This window comes from Coregonus clupeaformis, unplaced genomic scaffold (genome assembly GCF_020615455.1).
Source record: "Coregonus clupeaformis isolate EN_2021a unplaced genomic scaffold, ASM2061545v1 scaf1260, whole genome shotgun sequence".
In the NCBI taxonomy this organism is placed as follows: Eukaryota; Metazoa; Chordata; class Actinopteri; order Salmoniformes; family Salmonidae; genus Coregonus; species Coregonus clupeaformis.
The window spans coordinates 34,339-52,396 of NW_025534714.1; the positions used below are offsets into that span (position 1 = coordinate 34,339).

Here is an 18,058-nt window from a genome sequence, read left to right on the forward strand (position 1 = left end):
ACCTCCAGGCTGTGTAATGGCTATTTGACCAAGAAGGAGAGTGATGGAGTGCTGCATCAGATGACCTGGCCTCCACAATTAACCCACCTCAACCCAATTAAGATGGTTTGGGATGAGTTGGACCGCAGAGTGAAGGAAAAGCAGCACACAAGTGCTCAGCATATGTGGGAACTCCTTCAAGACTGTTGGAAAACATTCCAGGGGAAGCTGGTTGAGAGAATGCCAAGAGTGTGCAAAGCTGTCATCAAGGCAAAGGGTGGCTACTTTGAAGAATCTAAAATCTATTTTGAATTCTTTAACACTTTTTTGGTTACTACATGATTCTATATGTGTTCTTTCGTAGTTTTGATGTCTTCACTATTATTCTACAATGTGGAAAATAGTAAAAATAAAGAAAAACCCTTGAATGAGTAGGTGTGCTCAAAACTTTTGACTGGTACTGTATTACTGTATATCAGCAATGGATTAATAGTAATTTGTTTTAGAGTCAACAATGTTACAGAGAATGGACAAAGACAGCACAGTCGAACAGGGACACAACAGTAACATTGCCTGTGATACATTATCTTACACTTATATCAGTGCCTATGTTTCTTGTATCTATATTGTATGGATATCTGTCCTTGTTGATGCCCCTCTTTTTACCTCTAAATTCTTTCAATGTGACTAAGCATAGAACATGTTTGACTACTACGCTGCTTGTATGCATGTCAGGCCTACTGCTACTGTATTTGTGAGTGTGTGCATGTTCATACTGTGTAGTGTAGGTATGTATAGGCCTACATTTACTGGTAAGTGTGTGCATGCGCACATGTGTAACCGTCATAGACAAATTATCCACAGTTAGGGTTCTGTGATGCAGTTGCTATGGTAACCATGATAGAAATAGACTGGTATCTGTATGGGAACGAAATAATTGAACTGTGTTGTTAAGAAATAGAGACAGAAAATAAAAGATTGGTGAATGAGTGTGTGCACACTGCAGTACATTAAAAGTGCAGCAGAGTGGATGGGGGCCATAGGCCAGGCCATTATGAGCAGGAGAGAGTGAGTGAGTCTGCACTGCATTCACTGCCTGTGCTTGAGAGGAGATTAGCACTCAGTGACAACACAAATTAAATAGGGAAACGATATTGTTTAAAACCTCTATTATTGTACATGATAACATGGTTTCCTAATCACAATGTAATACATCTGCTTTAATTTCAGTGCATTGTAGTCCTTGCAGTAGGGTTTTTTAATGAGACATTTCGTAAGTCAGGAGTCAATTGAGAAGGGCTCTATGTTTTGTGTTGGGTTTCAGTGTGCTGTAGCTAAGGTAAGCTACAGTTACTGAATGACAGGCTTTTATCCCTAAACATCAGTGATTTTAAAGACCAGGCAAATAACCACATCAACCAGTATACTGTCTGTATCTTTATTAAACCCATTTTCTTAACACCATTCAACCACTGTCACGTCTCTTTATGGGTTCCTTTGTAGTGAATTCAGGAATCATGCACTTGGATGAAATAAGAACAAAGAGACTGATTGAAAGACTCAATCCCAGAGCAAAGATAGAAAAATGCAGTGATTTAAAACAAATATTTTGCTCTTTAATGTTTTAAAATATATATATATATATATATATATATATATATATATATATATATATATACGTATATAAATACAAAAATCATTAAGTAGAAAAGATTGGGAAAGGGAGGGGAGATGGAGGGATGTGATGGGAAGAGATGAGGGAGGGGGTGCAGGAATATGAGTGTATGCATTTTCAAGGCGGTCTTTCAGTAGCAAAAAAAAACAGTAACAGGAAAACGAATAGGTCTACGGATAGATGCATGCTTTTATACGATATACGTATCATGGAAATAGGCATTTGAGATTTATAGATATTAGTTGTATAGTTAGTGCGGTGGCGGTGGCACTGCGTTTAATTTGAGCTCGATCTAGGTGGCTTCGCACCTAAACAGTGTGTGAAAGAGGGAAAGGAGAGGGAACAAGAGGGGAGGGGGTGTATGGACCTCACTGGTTACGGGACCTACAGGCACCCCAATTGTGCTCTCATAATTTCTGGAGGTGAGGACAAAAGAAAAGGAACATTGGAGGAAAGGCCCGGGATTTGATTGTGAAGGGGCCCCCGACTCGCCGCCGCTGGTCGGGGTTGTCAAGACTACAGAGGGTGAGGGAAAAGCGGCGGAGCAGTCGACTCAAGACCGGGGTTTCCTGCCAGAGCAGCGGGATTGTCACAAAACAACCCTTTACTCTTCGATGGGCCTTAAGCGTTCCCAGGTAACGTATGCATTGAAAAAGTGTATCTGTCTTGTTTTTCTCTGCGTTTAATAAGGTAAAATTACATGTTGGGGGGAAGATTGTCTGCAGCAGCATCTGCTTTATTCAGCGTTATATATGCTTACCCACTTACAACAGCTGTATTTCTAACATCTGCACCTAATCACCCTCTTTTTGTAAACTGCTTGCCTCCCTGTCCTAGTATGATTATTGGACAGACCCGGTAGCTGACATTGCTAGTTAGCTAGCTAATTGTGTTCGTCGTGCACAAATCGATTTCAACAGGGTAGCTAAATTGCAGCAAAATAACTCAAACACAATTTGCAATGACACAGATGGGTTTCTATAGCACAGCCTAGTTAGTCAAGCAGCACCCACTAATTGTGATGCATGAAGCTAACGTTAAACGTGCTAGCTAGCTAATATTAGCTACAACGAACGTCAACATGAAAGTACTATCTAGAAGCTGCTCGCGCATAGTTTGGTCTGCAACTAACTAACTAACTAAATACAATACAGCGCGTGCTCAAATGGCTGTCTTTGCGTAGCTAGCTGATATTAAACATTTAGCGTCCTATTCAATTATTCACCATCCACTGTTTTTTGTAGCTAGCTAGTTCATCATATCTAGCTATGTGCCATGGAATTGGTTTAGTAGAGGAGATGGTTCATCAACCTACTTCTGTCCTGACCTATAACTCTACAGACAACTTGTTTACAGTGCGTGAGGCCAGTGGTTACGTTTAACACCTGGTGTGACCCTTACTGTGGACGTGTGACAGCACTGTGGTGTCAATAAAAGCTTTAATTGTGTCTAAACGAATAGGCTGTTGTTTCTTCATAAACTGTCATGTTGTAGCTAGCATTCAATTAATGACAACATTTTATACCATAATGTATTTATGATCACGTCAACACCATCAACATTTGAATTACAGTCAGTAAAACAGAGTAACATTGGTCCAAAAGTATTCAACCCCAAACTATTAGGCTACTGGATGTAGTAAACTGAATGACTGACTTGGAAAACGAAACTGACACAATTTCTAACTGATATCTCTTGTTTCACTATCAAGATTGAAACCTGCCAATTATTGGTCAAGGAAACAGATTTGCAGACGGGGTGGCAGGTAGCTTAGTGGTTAAGAGCGTTCTGCCAGTAATCGAAAGGTCGCTGGTTCTAATCCCCGAGCCGACTAGGTGAAAAAATCTGTCGATGTGCCCCTTGAGCAAGGCACTTAACCATAATTTGCTCCTATAAATCGCTCTGGATAAGAGCGTCTGCTAAATGACTCAACTGTAAAAATGTTATTGCAGGTGCAGAGAAATCCAACAGTGCAGTAAAAATAAAATAAAAATACACACAATCCAGAAAAACACAACAAATTAAGAAATATCAGAAGGAGCAATGTCAGCGAATGGAATATAAATATACACTACCAGTCAAAAGTTTGGACATACCTACTCATTCAAGGGATATTTCTTTTATTTTTACTATTTTCTACATTGTAGAATAATAGTGAAGACATCAAAACTATGAAATAACACATATGGAATCATGTAGTGAACAAAAAAGTGTTAAACAAATCAAAATATATGTTATATTTGAGATTCTTCCAAATAGCCACCCTTTGCCTCGATGACAGCTTTGCACACTCTTGGCATTCTCTCAACCAGCTTCACCTGGAATGCTTTTCCAACAGTCTTGAAGGAGTTCCCACATATGCTGAGCACTTGTTGGCTGCTTTTCCTTCACTCCGTGGTCCGACTCATCCCAAAACATCTCAATTGGGTTGAGGTCGGGTCATCTGATGCAGCACTCCATCACTCCTTCTTGGTAAAATAGCCCTTACACAGCCTGGCGGTGTGTTGGGTCATTGTCCTGTTGAAAAACAAATGATAGTCCCCACAAAAGCCCAAACCAGATGGGATGGCGTATCGCTGCAGAATGCTGTGGTAGCCATGCTGGTTAAGTGTGCCTTGAATTCTAAATAAATCACAGACAGTGTCACCAGCAAAGCACCCCCACACCATAACACCACCCCCTCCATGCTTTACGGTGGGAAATACACATGCGTAGATAATCCATTCACCCACACTGCGTCTCACAAAGCCATGGCAGTTGGAACCAAAAATCTCAAATTTGGACTCAAAAGACACATTTCCACCGGTCCAATGTCCATTGCTCGTGTTTCTTGGCCGAAGCAGGTCTCTTCTTATTATTGGTGTCCTTTAGTAGTGGTTTCTTTGCAGCAATTGACCAGGAAGGCCTGATTCACACAGTCCCCCTCTGAACAGTTGATGTTGAGATGTGTCTGTTACTTGAACTCTGTGAAGCATTTATTTGGACTGCAATTTCTGAGGCTGGTAACTCTAATGAACTTATCCTCTGCAGCAGAGGTAAGAGTCTTCCATTCCTGTGGCGGTCCTCATGAGAACAGTTTCATCATAGTGCTTTATGGTTTTTTGTGACTGCACTTGAAGAAACTTTCAAAGTTCTTGAAATTTTCGATTGACTGACCTTCATGTCTTAAAGTAATGATGGACTGTCGTTTCTCTTTACTTATTTGAGCTATTCTTGCCATAATATGGACTTGGTCTTTACCAAATAGGGATATCTTCTGTAAAACCCCCCTTCCTAAGCTATTTGCTGCTCTGGCACCCCAATGGTGGAACAAGCTCCTCACGACGCCAGGACAGCGGAGTCACTGACCACCTTCCAGAGACACTTGAAACCCTACCCCTCTTTAAGGAATACCTGGAATAGTATAAAGTAATCATTCTACCCCCCCTCCCCCCATAAAAAAGAAGAAAAAAGTGGCTGACCGACTGGCCTATCATAAGTTGAATGCACCAATTTGTAAGTGCCGCTCTGGATAAGAGCGTCTGCTAAATGATGTAAATGTAAATGTAAATACCTTGTCACAACACTACTGATTGGCTCAAACGCATTAAGAAGGAAAGAAATTCCACAAATTAACTTTTTAAGAAGGCACACCTGTTAATTGAAATGCATTCCAGGTGTGACTACCTCATAAAGCTGGTTGAGAGTATGCCAAGAGTGTGCAAAGCAGTCATCAATGCAAAGGGTGCCTATTTGAAGTATCTCAAAGAAAAAATATATTTTGATTTGTTTAACACTTTTTTGGTTACTATATGATTCCATATGTGTTATTTCATAGTTTTGATGTCTTCACTATTATTCTACAATGTAGAAAATAGTAAAAATTAAAGAAAACCCTGGAATGAGTAGGTGTGTCAACTTTTGACTGATACTGTTTATACATATAATGTACACTACCATTCAAAAGTTTGGGGTCACTTAGAAATGTCCTTTTTTTCGAAAGAAAAGCAATTTTTTTTGTCCATTAAAATAACATCAAATTGATCAGAAATACAGTGTAGACATTGTTAATGTTGTAAATGACAATTGTAGCTGGAAACGGCTGATTTTAATGGAATATCTACATAGGCCCATATATCAGCAACCATCAGTCCTGTGTTCCAATGGCATGTTGTGTTTGCTAATCCAAGTTTATCATTTTAAAAGGCTAATTGATCATTAGAAAATCATTTGCAATTATGTTAGCACAGCTGAAAACTGTTGTGCTGATTAAAGAAGCAATAAAACTGGCCTTGAGACTAGTTGAGTATCTGGAGCATCAGCAATTGTTGGGTTCGATTACAGGATCAAAATGGCCAGAAACAAATAACTTTCTTCTGAAACTTCGTCAGGCTATACTTGTTCTGAGAAATGAAGGCTATTCCATGCGAGAAATTGCCAAGAAACTGAAGATCTTGTACAACGCTGTGTACTACTCCCTCCTCACAGAACAGCGCAAACTGGCTCTAACCAGAATAGAAAGAGGAGTGGGGAGGCCCCGTGAACAGAACTGAGCAAGAGGACCAAAACATTAGTGTCTAGTTTGAGAAACAGACGCCTCACAGGTCCTCAACTGGCAGCTTCATTAAATAGTACAAAACACCAGTCTCAACGTCAACAGTGAAGAGGCGACTACGGGATGCTGACCTTCTAGGCAGAGTTGCAAGGAAAAGCCATATCTCAGAGTGGCCAATAAAAAGAAAAAGATTAAGATGGGCAAAAGAACACACACTGGACTTTTTCTTTGCAACTCTGCCTAGGTCAGCATCCCGGCATCGCCTCTGCACTGTTGACGTTGAGATACAATAGCCATTTATAACATTAACAATGTCTACACTGTATTTCTGATCAATTTGATGTTATTTTAATGGACAAAAATAACAACAAAAAAATCCAGAAAAACGCATGTCAAAAATGTTATAAATTGATTTGCATTTTAATGAGGGAAATAAGTATTTGACCCCTCTGCAAAACATGACTTAGTACTTGGTGACAAAACCCTTGTTGGCAATCAGAGGTCAGACGTTTCTTGTAGTTGGCCACCAGGTTTGCACACATCTCAGGAGGGATTTTGTCCCACTCCTCTTTGCAGATCTTCTCCAAGTCATTAAGGTTTCGAGGCTGACGTTTGGCAACTCAAACCTTCAGCTCCCCCTCCACAGATTTTCCATGGGATTAAGGTCTGGAGACTGGCTAGGCCACTCCAGGACCTTAATGTGTTTCTTCTTGAGCCACTCCTATGTTGCCTTGGCCGTGTGTTTTGGGTCATTGTCATGCTGGAATACCCATCCACGACCCCATTTTCAATGCCCTGGCTGAGGGAAGGAGGATCTCACCCAATATTTGACGGTACATGGCCGCGTCCATCGTCCCTTTGATGCAGTGAAGTTGTCCTGTCCCCTTAGCAGAAAAAACACTCCAAAATGTTTCCACCTCCATGTTTGACGGTAGGGATGGTGTTCTTGGGGTCATAGGCAGCATTCCTCCTCCTCCAAACACGGCGAAGTTGAGTTGATACCAAAGAGCTCCATTTTGGTCTCATCTGACCACAACACTTTCACCCAGTTCTCCGCTGAATCATTCAGATGTTCATTGGCAAACTTCAGACGGGCATGTATATGTGTTTTCTTGAGCAGGGGGGACATTGCGGGCGCTGCAGGATTTCAGTCCTTCACGGCGTAGTGTGTTACCAATTGTTTTCTTGGTGACTATGGTCCCAGCTGCCTTGAGATCATTGACAATATCCTCCCGTGTAGTTATGGGCTGATTCCTCACCATTCTCATGAACATTGCAATCCACGAGGTGAGATCTTTAATGGAGCCCCAGGCCGAGGGAGATTGACAGTTATTTTGTGTTTCTTCCATTTTGCGAATAATCACACCAACTGTTGTCACATTCTCACCAAGCTGCTTGGCGATGGTCTTGTAGCCCATTCCAGCCTTGTGTAGGTCTACAATCTTGTCCCTGACATCCTTGGAGAGCTCTTTGGTCTTGGCCATGGTGGAGAGTTTGGAATCTGATTGATTGATTGCTTCTGTGGACAGGTTTCTTTTATACAGCCTAACAAACTGAGATTAGGAGCACTCCTTTAAGAGTGTGCTCCTAATCTCAGCTCGTTACCTGTATAAAAGACACCTGGGAGCCAGAAATCTTTCTGATTGAGAGGGGGTGAAATACTTATTTCCCTCATTAAAATGCTAATCAATTTATAACATTTTTGATATGTGTTTTTCTGGAATTTTTTGTTGTTATTCTGTCTCTCACTGTTCAAATAAACCTACCATTAAAATTATAGACTGATCATGTCTTTGTCAGTGGGCAAACATACAAAATCAGCAGGGGATCAAATACTTTTTTCCCTCACTGTATATATATATATATACAGTGGGGAAAAAAAGGATTTAGTCAGCCACCAATTGTGCAAGTTCTCCCACTTAAAAAGATGTGAGAGGCCTGTAATTTTCATCATAGGTACACGTCAACTATGACAGACAAATTGAGAATTTTTTTCCAGAAAATCACATTGAATTTATTTGCAAATTATGGTGGAAAATAAGTATTCGGTCACCTACAAACAAGCAAGATTTCTGGCTCTCACAGAACCTGTAACTTCTTATTTAAGAGGCTCCTCTGTCCTCCACTCGTTACCTGTATTAATGGCACCTGTTTGAACTTGTTATCAGTATAAAAGACACCTGTCCACAACCTCAAACAGTCACACTCCAAACTCCACTATGGCCAAGACCAAAGAGCTGTCAAAGGACACCAGAAACAAAATTGTAGACCTGCACCAGGCTGGGAAGACTGAATCTGCAATAGGTAAGCAGCTTGGTTTGAAGAAATCAACTGTGGGAGCAATTATTAGGAAATGGAAGACATACAAGACCACTGATAATCTCCCTCGATCTGGGGCTCCACGTTAAGATCTCACCCCGTGGGGTCAAAATGATCACAAGAACGGTGAGCAAAAATCCCAGAACCACACGGGGGGACCTAGTGAATGACCTGCAGAGAGCTGGGACCAAAGTAACAAAGCCTACCATCAGTAACACACTACGCCGCCAGGGACTCAAATCCTGCAGTGCCAGACGTGTCCCCGTACTTAAGCCAGTACATGTCCAGGCCCGTCTGGAGTTTGCTAGAGTGCATTTGGATGATCCAGAAGAGGATTGGGAGAATGTCAGATGAAACCAAAATATAACTTTTTGGTAAAAACTCAACTCGTCGTGTTTGGAGGACAAAGAATGCTGAGTTGCATCCAAAGAACACCATACCTACTGTGAAGCATGGGGGGGTGGAAACATCATGCTTTTGGGGCAGTTTTTCTGCAAAGGGACCAGGACGACTGATCCGTGTAAAGGAAAGAATGAATGGGGCCATGTATCGTGAGATTTTGAGTGAAAACCTCCTTCCATCAGCAAGGGCATTGAAGATTAAACGTGGCTGGGTCTTTCCAGCATGACAATGATCCCAAACACACCGCCCGGGCAACGAAGGAGTGGCTTCGTAAGAAGCATTTCAAGGTCCTGGAGTGGCCTAGCCAGTCTCCAGATCTCAACCCCATAGAATATCTTTGGAGGGAGTTGAAAGTCCGTGTTGCCTAGCGACAGCCCCCAAAACATCACTGCTCTAGAGGAGATCTGCATGGAGGAATGGGCCAAAATACCAGCAACAGTGTGTGAAAACTCTTGCGAAGACTTACAGAAAACGTTTGACCTGTGTCATTGCCAACAAAAGGGTATATAACAAAGTATTGAGAAACTTTTGTTATTGACCAAATACTTATTTTCCACCATAATTTGCAAATAAATTCATAAAAAAATCCTACAATGTGATTTTTCCTGGATTTTTTTTTCTCATTTTGTCTGTCATAGTTGACGTGTACCTATGATGAAAATTACATGCCTCTCTCATATTTTTAAGTGGGAGAACTTGCACAATTGGTGGCTGACTAAATTCTTTTTTTCCCCACTGTACATATTTGCCCATTGTAGAAGTGCTCAGAAAGTGACTTTTTTGACCTGAATCCCAAAACATTCAAGAGATAAAGGTGGTCAAAGTTGACCTATTTTGCATTCACTGGAAACAATAAACCTTTGAGATTTATATTTAAAAGCTTGCAAACAGGGTTGTCAAACTGTTTTATAATTTTATTTTTTTTCTTAAAATGCCAATTATCTCAAATTATTCTATAAAAACTCTTATCTAATTATCATCTGAGGTTTTGGTGTTGTGCCACCATCGGTTGAGACACAACATGTTCTTGAATACAGGGTGGATGTTTTGGCTGATAAATGTACTAAAATGGGAACAAAATAGACATTTCGACTTTCAAATGGTCCACACATCAGAGAATGTTGACTTGAATGGTAATATCAGATGGTTTAAATAACACTGTCAATCCTCCGTAGGAAACCTATTGAAATCATAGAAATATAGATAATAGAATAGACATGACCATTTAAGTTGACACTTGACGGTGGGTGGACCGGCGGCCATCTTTGTGGTAGTAATTAGAAGTACAAATTTCATTTCAATTTCAATGGTGTACCAGTTAAATTGCAGTGGTCTGAATTCAATTTCTATTATTTAAATGACGCCCACCCTGTATTCAAGAGCATGTTGTGTCTCAACCGATGGCGGGCACAACACAAAAAACTCAGATTATGTAAAGTAGGGTCTAAGCAACAACAAATAATAATTTATTTAGATTATTTTTCTCAAGAAATTATAAAATAGACAACCCTGCTTTTAAGTGATATCAACCTCAACCGTTTATCATTTCCAGTGATAAAGACATGGATGTCTCATAGGGCAGGGACGAAACCAATATCGCAAAACTCTTTGGTCCTTTAAAAACCTGTTGTATGTAACATATTGTGTGCTAAAGCTTGGAAAATAAATACATGTGAATCTGGATGACAACATAATGATGTTTGTTTCCAACATTAGGGCTGTTTTCCTAAATAAGTTAAATCCTCTTTGTGTTTCCCTTTGCTTGATACTAACAAGTATCGCGATACTGGTATCGTCCCTAACCTAATGTCTCTTGTTGTGGTGGGGTATGCGGAATGGATCAACTTTGAGCACCTCTGTCTCCTGAATGTTTTGGCATTCAGGTCCAAAAAGTCACTTTTTGACCACTTATTCCAGGGGCAAAATGTATGGAAAGTTTTGTTTTTAATCAAAAGGGATGCCTGTCAAAAAGTAATTGAATTCATATGGATTTACCCTTTACTCTCTAGTGCCTTTCGTTTTTGTGCAATTCCATGGATGTTTGAGTTACATGCATTATCAGGAATTGAACATACACAGCAGTGGCAGTTGACACATTACAAATACGGTATATTGTCGCCGTTTGGACAAATGTTGCCCTTCAAAATCATATACCGTATTTTCCACACTATAAGGCGCACTTAAAAGCCTTTAATTTTCTCAAAACGACAGTGCGCCTTATAATCCGGAGCGCCTTATATATGGATCAATTGGTTAATTGGTTGATCCATACTGGTTGTACACGCTCAAGGCGCTCTGTCAAAATGTTTCAGTATGAAAAACCAATAAAAACAATTTAATAATAATGAAATGTTTCAGTACGACTGGTAAACCACAAAGCCGCACCGCTTGCAGCATTACGGCTACCGTGAGTCAGTAAACACCGGTACTGTGCTTACTCACAGTCCCACACCACTTGTGTGTGTTAATAAAGACCCCAAAATGGCACCTTTCAAGAGACACGCTTACGACGCAGAGTTCAGCTCAAGGCTGTCGGTCACGCAGTAGAATATGGGAATAGAGCAGCAGCGAGAGAATTCAACATGAATGAATCAATGGTACGGAAGTGGAGGAAGCAAGAAGATGACCTGCGCCAAGTAAAGAAGACTAAACAGAGTTTCCGAGGGAACAAAGCGAGATGGCCACAGTTAGAGGACAAACTCGAACAGTGGGTTGTTGAACAGAGAGCAGCAAGTAGAAGCGTCTCTACATTCACTATTCGAATGAAGGCAACAGGCTAGCACGGGACATGATCATCGATGAATTTCGAGAGCGGTCCTTCTTGGTGCTTTCGTTTTATGAAAAGACATAATCTCTCTCCATCCGCACACGAACTACCGTCTCGCAGCAACTGCCAAAAGATTACCAAGAAAGAAGCTGGTCACTTTCCGGCATACTGCAAAAAGAAGATCACTGAAAAGAAGATCCGGCCAGAGCACATCACCAACATGGACGAGGTTCCACTCACCTTTGATATTCCCCGTGAACCGCACTGTGGAGAAAACGGGGACCAGTACGGTGTCTGTACGCACCACAGGGAATGAGAAGTCATCCTTCACTGTAGTTCTCGCCTGCCAGGCTAATGGCCAGAAACTTCCACCCATGGTTATTTTCAAGAGGAAGACCTTGCCAAAAGAAGAACGTTCAAAGTGGGCGTCGTCATCAAAGCTAGCCCGAAGGGATGGATGGATGAGGAAAAGATGAGAGTGAGTGGCTGAGAGAAATTTACGTCAAGAGACCGGGTGGATTTTTCCACACAGCTCCGTCCCTATTGATCTACGACTCAATGCGCGCCCATATCACCGATGCTGTCAAAAAACAAGTGAAGCAAACTAATTCGGAGCTTGCCGTCATTCCGGGTGGATTAACTAAAGAACTCCAGCCGCTAGATATTGGTGTCAACAGGCCGTTCAAAGTTAGACTGCGAGCTGCGTGGGAGCAGTGGATGACAGAAGGCGAACACACGTTCACCAAGACGGGGAGACAGCGCCAGGCGACTTACGCCACTATCTGCCAATGGATCGTGGATGCCTGGGCTGATATATCCGTCTCAACTGTGGTCAAAGCTTTCACGAAGGCAGGAATAATCTCTGAACTGCCAGGCAACAGCAGCGACACTGACTCGGATAATGACGAGAGGGAGCCGGGCAGGTTGGATGCCGTAGTCGCCCAACTGTTCAATTCGGACACTGAAGAAGAAGAATTCGAGGGATTCGTGGACGGGGAATGAACTGAAAAAGTGAGCTTTACGTGTTATACGTAACTGAACAATGTTGAGTTATGCACTAACGTTTGATTTAGTGGTATCAGACTGTTTCTTTTGCTACGTGTTTACTGAATCAGGGAAAAGTTCCCTCCACGTTTGGGAGAAGAGTGAGCAAGGCTGGGAGATATTGTTAATATGCACATTAACGGTTTGAACAACGTTACCATGGGAGTGAACGGAGTTGTCAGAACGCTTAATAAAGTTTGACTTTATCTGACTGTTTTGTTGACATTCCCTTTAGCACAGCTCCATCTAGTGGATGCATAACGCAACCCCAGTCAAACGTTTGACTGCAGTATCTTCTATTCTATCGCGCCTTATAATCCGGTGCGCCCTATATATGAAAACAGTTCTAAAATAGGCCATTCATTGAAGGTGCGCCTTATAATCCGGTGTGCCTTATAGTGCGGAAAATACGGTAGTTGTGATTTTGAACATTTTAGTTTGATACCACTTTACAACAAGTGCCCTAATACCTGTGTATTTATTTATATAGTAATTACATGGGCAGGTGGGCCTATAGTGTAATTACAGTATGATGTTATAAAGTTGGACACGTTGACACCTGATTCATTGTATTGCAGATGATATGTGACTATTTCTACAGTAAGAGCTACAGTTAGTACAATACTTTAGGAAAATAGACCATGTGGCATATGTTAAGGAACACAGTGAGAAAGAGTCATGGGTTGTGCAATGGATAACAACAAACCCACTGTAGTTACTTTGTCTACAAAAACCCACACAGCATTTTTGGATGTAAAAGCGTATAGGCTATGTGGTCATTGTGGCACACAGACAGTTATTTTTGTTTCTTCTTCTGTTCTTTCAGATTTCCACAGGGCTCCTATAAACAACTGAAGAGAGATGGACTCACATGGATGGAAATACTGGAGAGAAACTGCAAAAGAAAAACAAGAACAAGCTGATTAAATGGACATTGGTATGGGAGATGGTCAATTTGAATAATGATTGAAAGAAAAAGAAAATAAGGTAAGACAGAAAAGTGTGGGAGATATAAAAGTGCAGCAAGATAAACACTGAACAAATATAAGGTGAAGAAGAACTACAGTTGGGGGAAACTGGGGACCAAAGACTTTTCTACAATCCAACTACATATGTCAAAAAATCTAAAGGAATTACAAAAAAATGAGACAATTTCAGAAAGTATTCATTTCAACAAGAACACACGAATGTCAGTGTATTTTTTTTCCTTTTGGACATTTATTGGATAAAAGTATTGGCTAGCATTTCTGAGGATGTTTCTACACAGGTGCTAGCCAAATACATGCAAACCTACGTGAGGGAAGCGTTATTGTTTCACATAGGCTACTCCTGCCAGAGCTGAAGAATTTCTGTAATGACAGTCCAGCAGTCTAAAAGGCAGTGACTCAGTTACTCTTGACAAGTTTTTGCACATGGGACACCATTGAATCCCACTGCAATTTTAACTTAACTGTTTTTGCCTGTGCTCTTATTACAGTGGAAAGGACTTTAAGGCCTATTATTTCAGGTGCTGTTGTCTCTCCTGCACTTGATATTTTCACATTTAGTGCCAAACTGCAACATCTGTATCATATCCTTTTAACATTGAAATCGCTTACTACATTTGCTACACCAAAACTGATATTTTGTTGTAATTTGGACTCAGTTCTCCAACTATTACAACTATAAAGGAGTTACTCTACATCATCAGCAGATTTCAGAAGTTCTTTGGAGTTGCATCTAATAGAAAATTACTGCTCATTTTCTGCTCAAGCTTCAGTATTTGCTTCTCATCTTCAATTGCTGCTACAAGTGTGATAAAACATTTGTGATAAAGTCACTTGCTTCAACTCTGCTGGACTTTGTTGGACTCTCCACCATCATTTAACTGCAAGCCTACGAAGTCAACTGACACAGTAACTGCCATTACAGAACAAAAAACATTCCCTCAAAGAATTCATAAAAATCCATCAAAACATGCAGAATTTCCCCAACAGTCCAGCACCTCCAGCTCTTCCTCCTGGATTTACTAGTAGGGGTGGAGGTGGCTCCGCTTACCCACCACAGTCAACAGACCCCCAGATATCCCCAAGGATGACAGATGACTACACTGGGATGCAACAGCAAACACCCCTAAACCCACAAAGTCACAGTCGACACCTACTCCATCGAGGGCACCACCACCCTAGTCAGGCTGGTCATATGCTTGCTTATGATGCAAGAAACAGAGCTGGGGAATCATCACACAGTAATATTCACAGTGGCAGTAGTAGCAACCCTTACCGAAAGGAAACAATGGATTATTATTTTGCAATGGGTGGAAAGGACAGACATAGAAGAGGAGGTATGGCATATGGGGCAGGTTTTGGGTACTCAAATATGGATGGACATATACCTCAGCAGTACAGACAAGCTGGAACTAGCTCCGGATCGTCCTCCGGGATAATGTCTCCCTATCCTTCGGACTATGGTTCTACAGCTGGCTCAGGTGGTGGTAGTAGCAGTGGCAGCAGTGGTGCTGGAGCATTTTCCCCCTCCCATCAGTACAAAATGGGTCAGAACCCTGCAATGAAGCCAGCATCAGGGCCTCAGATGCAGCACCGCCAACATGGGCAGAATTACCCCGCCCATCAAGCTCTGCAACATGGACAGCAGCATAGGACTTATCCCATCTCTGGACACAGAATGCCTCCACAGTTCTCACACTACTCCCCACAGGGTAGTGCATCCACAGGGTCATCAGGAATGTACAGCTCCCCACCACAGGGATATCATGATGGGGCCAGCAGTGGTGGTGGATTTGAACCTAAAGTCAACAACTCTCCTAATATGAACTCTAATTCAAACTCAATTTCAAGTTCAGCTAAAACAAACAGTGTTGGATCACTGGAGAATGTTGCACAGAGTTACCACTCTTCAAGTTATCCCTCATACTCCCCACAAACTCATTCACTCCACAAACAAGCCACCCTCCATCACCGCAATTCTCAGCACAATTTAGGAATAGGTTACGACAACTCTCTCAAAATGCAGCATCATGCCCCTCCACCAGGTTCTGTATACTCTAAACATCACCAATCCGCCAATCCCGGAATGCCTCATCAAGCGTGTCAAGAAGTCGCCAAATCACCAATGCGCTCTCAACCCCAACAGGGCCAGATTAACCAAAACTTCAGCCCTATATCTAACCCCTCTCCAGCTGCCTCTGCAGTGCAGTCTCCCAGTTGTAGCTCCTCACCTTCCCCGTTGATGGGTGTCTCAGAAGGTCATGGAAACCCTTCATGTCCCCTATCACATGTTCCATCACATCCTCCTCCCCCAAACCCTCGTAGCAGCCATAGTCGGTTACTGCAGGCTATGCCTCAGTTGAGTCCCACACCCAACTCTAACAGCAGCATCAGTAGTTGTGGCAGCAGTGGCAGTAACAAAGCTGCTGGTCTGAATACAAGTGCTGGAGGTGGTCACTCAGTCTCAAACCGAAGCAGAATGGGTGCAGGTACAGGAAAAGGATCACGTGAAGAAGGGTCATCCTCGTCTGTCTATTCATCTTCTCCTCTTGACAAACTCATGCAAGACCCTGGCCTGAACAGTCTAAATGCGTTGACATCACAGGTAGCAAATTTACCCAACACAGTGCAACATATGCTTCTCACTGACACATTGATGTCACATAGAAGGGGGGAAAGATGGACAAAGTCAAATGCAGCAGGCATTACAAGCCATGCCCTCTACTCAACCAAGGAGTCGAAGTGTCAGTGCTGCCTCAAGCAGTGGGATAGGTGGTGGTGAAGGTGCTAGCTCTGAGGCTGGAGGTGATGAAGATTCCTTTCTGGTGTCTGAAAGAGTATCATCAAGGGCCAAAGAGGAACGAGATGAGCAGTTTTCTGAGGGGGAACAATCTAGAATGCGGCAGATGAGTGGAGCAAGCAGTGGATCGGAACCAACTGGCTACTATCCTCCCTCTATCTCAGAGTCAAATGTCCATGGGTTCAAGTCAAAATCAATCCCATACTGGAAAGAGTGATCAGGGTTCACAAGGGAAGATGATGTTCACGGAATCTTCTACAAAACAATCTCTGAATCGATCAGATGTTTCTGAAAGAAAGACAGCTGAAACATGGACACCTTCATCGTCATCTCCCTCTACTCCTCAATCTGCTGAGCCTGGTCCAAGTGTACATTCTCGCCCTCCTGTTTCCTCTACTCCCTCATGCCCCATTCCCTATCCTGCTCCTCAGTTCCACTCAAACTGTGTTTCTGAGCCTGGTGCCACTGATGTTAATACAAAAATGGCCTTAGGAAAACAAGGGAAATGAAATATGAAGGAATTAAAGATGAAAGTGAAGGGGTGATTGAAAAAAATGAAAAAAGCACCCATGGAGAGGGAGGTAGAGAGCAGACCCGAGAGGGACACATAAGACAAGATGGGCAGGACAAAGAAAATAAATTGGATCCGCTCTTCCTTGCGCAACAAAAAGGGTGATGAGAAGGATGGAAAACGATGTAAGACACGAGATTTGGACAACTCCAATCAAGATCTAAATATTGAGGAACAGCAAAATGCTGGTGGAGTGGGTGTTATTGTGTCAACTCGTTGTGAGGTAAAAAATCCAGAAAAAGCTACACATACACAAGCCAACTGCTTAGAGGAGAAACATTCAGACAGCTTCTTTAGAGAGTCTAGTAGTCATAATGGGGAGGAAGGAATGGATTTGAGTGTATATTCCTCTCATCATGAAGTTCCCCAGAAATCTAACTTTGGGACGTCTGTCCCTCAAAATCATCCCCCCTCAGGTCCTCAGAAATATGGTTACCAAGAGTCACCACATGGTACTGCCATGGGTTTGAAGAACAGCAGGAGACCTAGTCCAGGGAGTGTAATGGGATCAAATTCAAGGTATCAAGGCTTCCATCAGCCAAAGCCCAATTATGGCCCTGAACACACCAAGGATGTCGCGGGTACTACGGTTGAGGGATCAGTGAGTAGAGGGGAAGGATCAGGAGCAAGAGGACATGATGATAATTCTCAACTCCAACAGCCAATTCCAAGCCTCTTGCAGGAGGTTCTACAGGGTTATCACTTAGACCGGCGCTATGGGCGATCTGAACAGGCACCAACTGCCCATCTCCAGGCTCAAAATATGACTCGGCAAGAGTACCAAACCAGGCATCCGTATGGCATGGCTGAAAGTATGAGAGCCCAAACTGGAGTTGGAGAGATCACTTCCCACCCCTCCCGAATGACCAGCCCTGGAAAGCCTCTTCAACTAAATCAGCGCCAGGGCCTGGATCTAATTTAGTACCAGAATCACCTCATTCCTCTTTGAGGTCTGAAGTAGTAAAGTACTAAGGGATCTCA

The 18,058-nt window shown here is 42.2% G+C and overlaps 1 protein-coding gene and 1 long non-coding RNA gene across 2 annotated transcripts; both read left to right on the forward strand.

Annotated features, from left to right (window-relative positions):
- The first annotated feature begins 1,981 nt into the window (after positions 1–1,981).
- LOC123486545 lies at positions 1,982–13,629 on the forward strand. Its single transcript, XR_006659409.1, has 2 exons — positions 1,982–2,289; positions 13,547–13,629. It is a non-coding gene; the product is annotated as an uncharacterized LOC123486545 (long non-coding RNA).
- Positions 13,630–14,499: 870 nt separating this feature from the next.
- On the forward strand, positions 14,500–16,488 carry LOC123486546 (transcription factor 20-like). Its single transcript, XM_045217869.1, has one exon. The coding sequence runs from the start codon at positions 14,677–14,679 to the stop codon at positions 16,486–16,488; it is 1,812 nt and encodes a 603-aa protein (XP_045073804.1). The 5' UTR covers positions 14,500–14,676.
- The last annotated feature ends 1,570 nt before the right edge of the window (positions 16,489–18,058 follow it).

Bases quoted from the DNA above. Each gene is read 5' to 3' on its own strand.
- LOC123486546 (XM_045217869.1), top strand. From the start codon at position 14,677: ATGCAGAATTTCCCCAACAGTCCAGCACCTCCAGCTCTTCCTCCTGGA.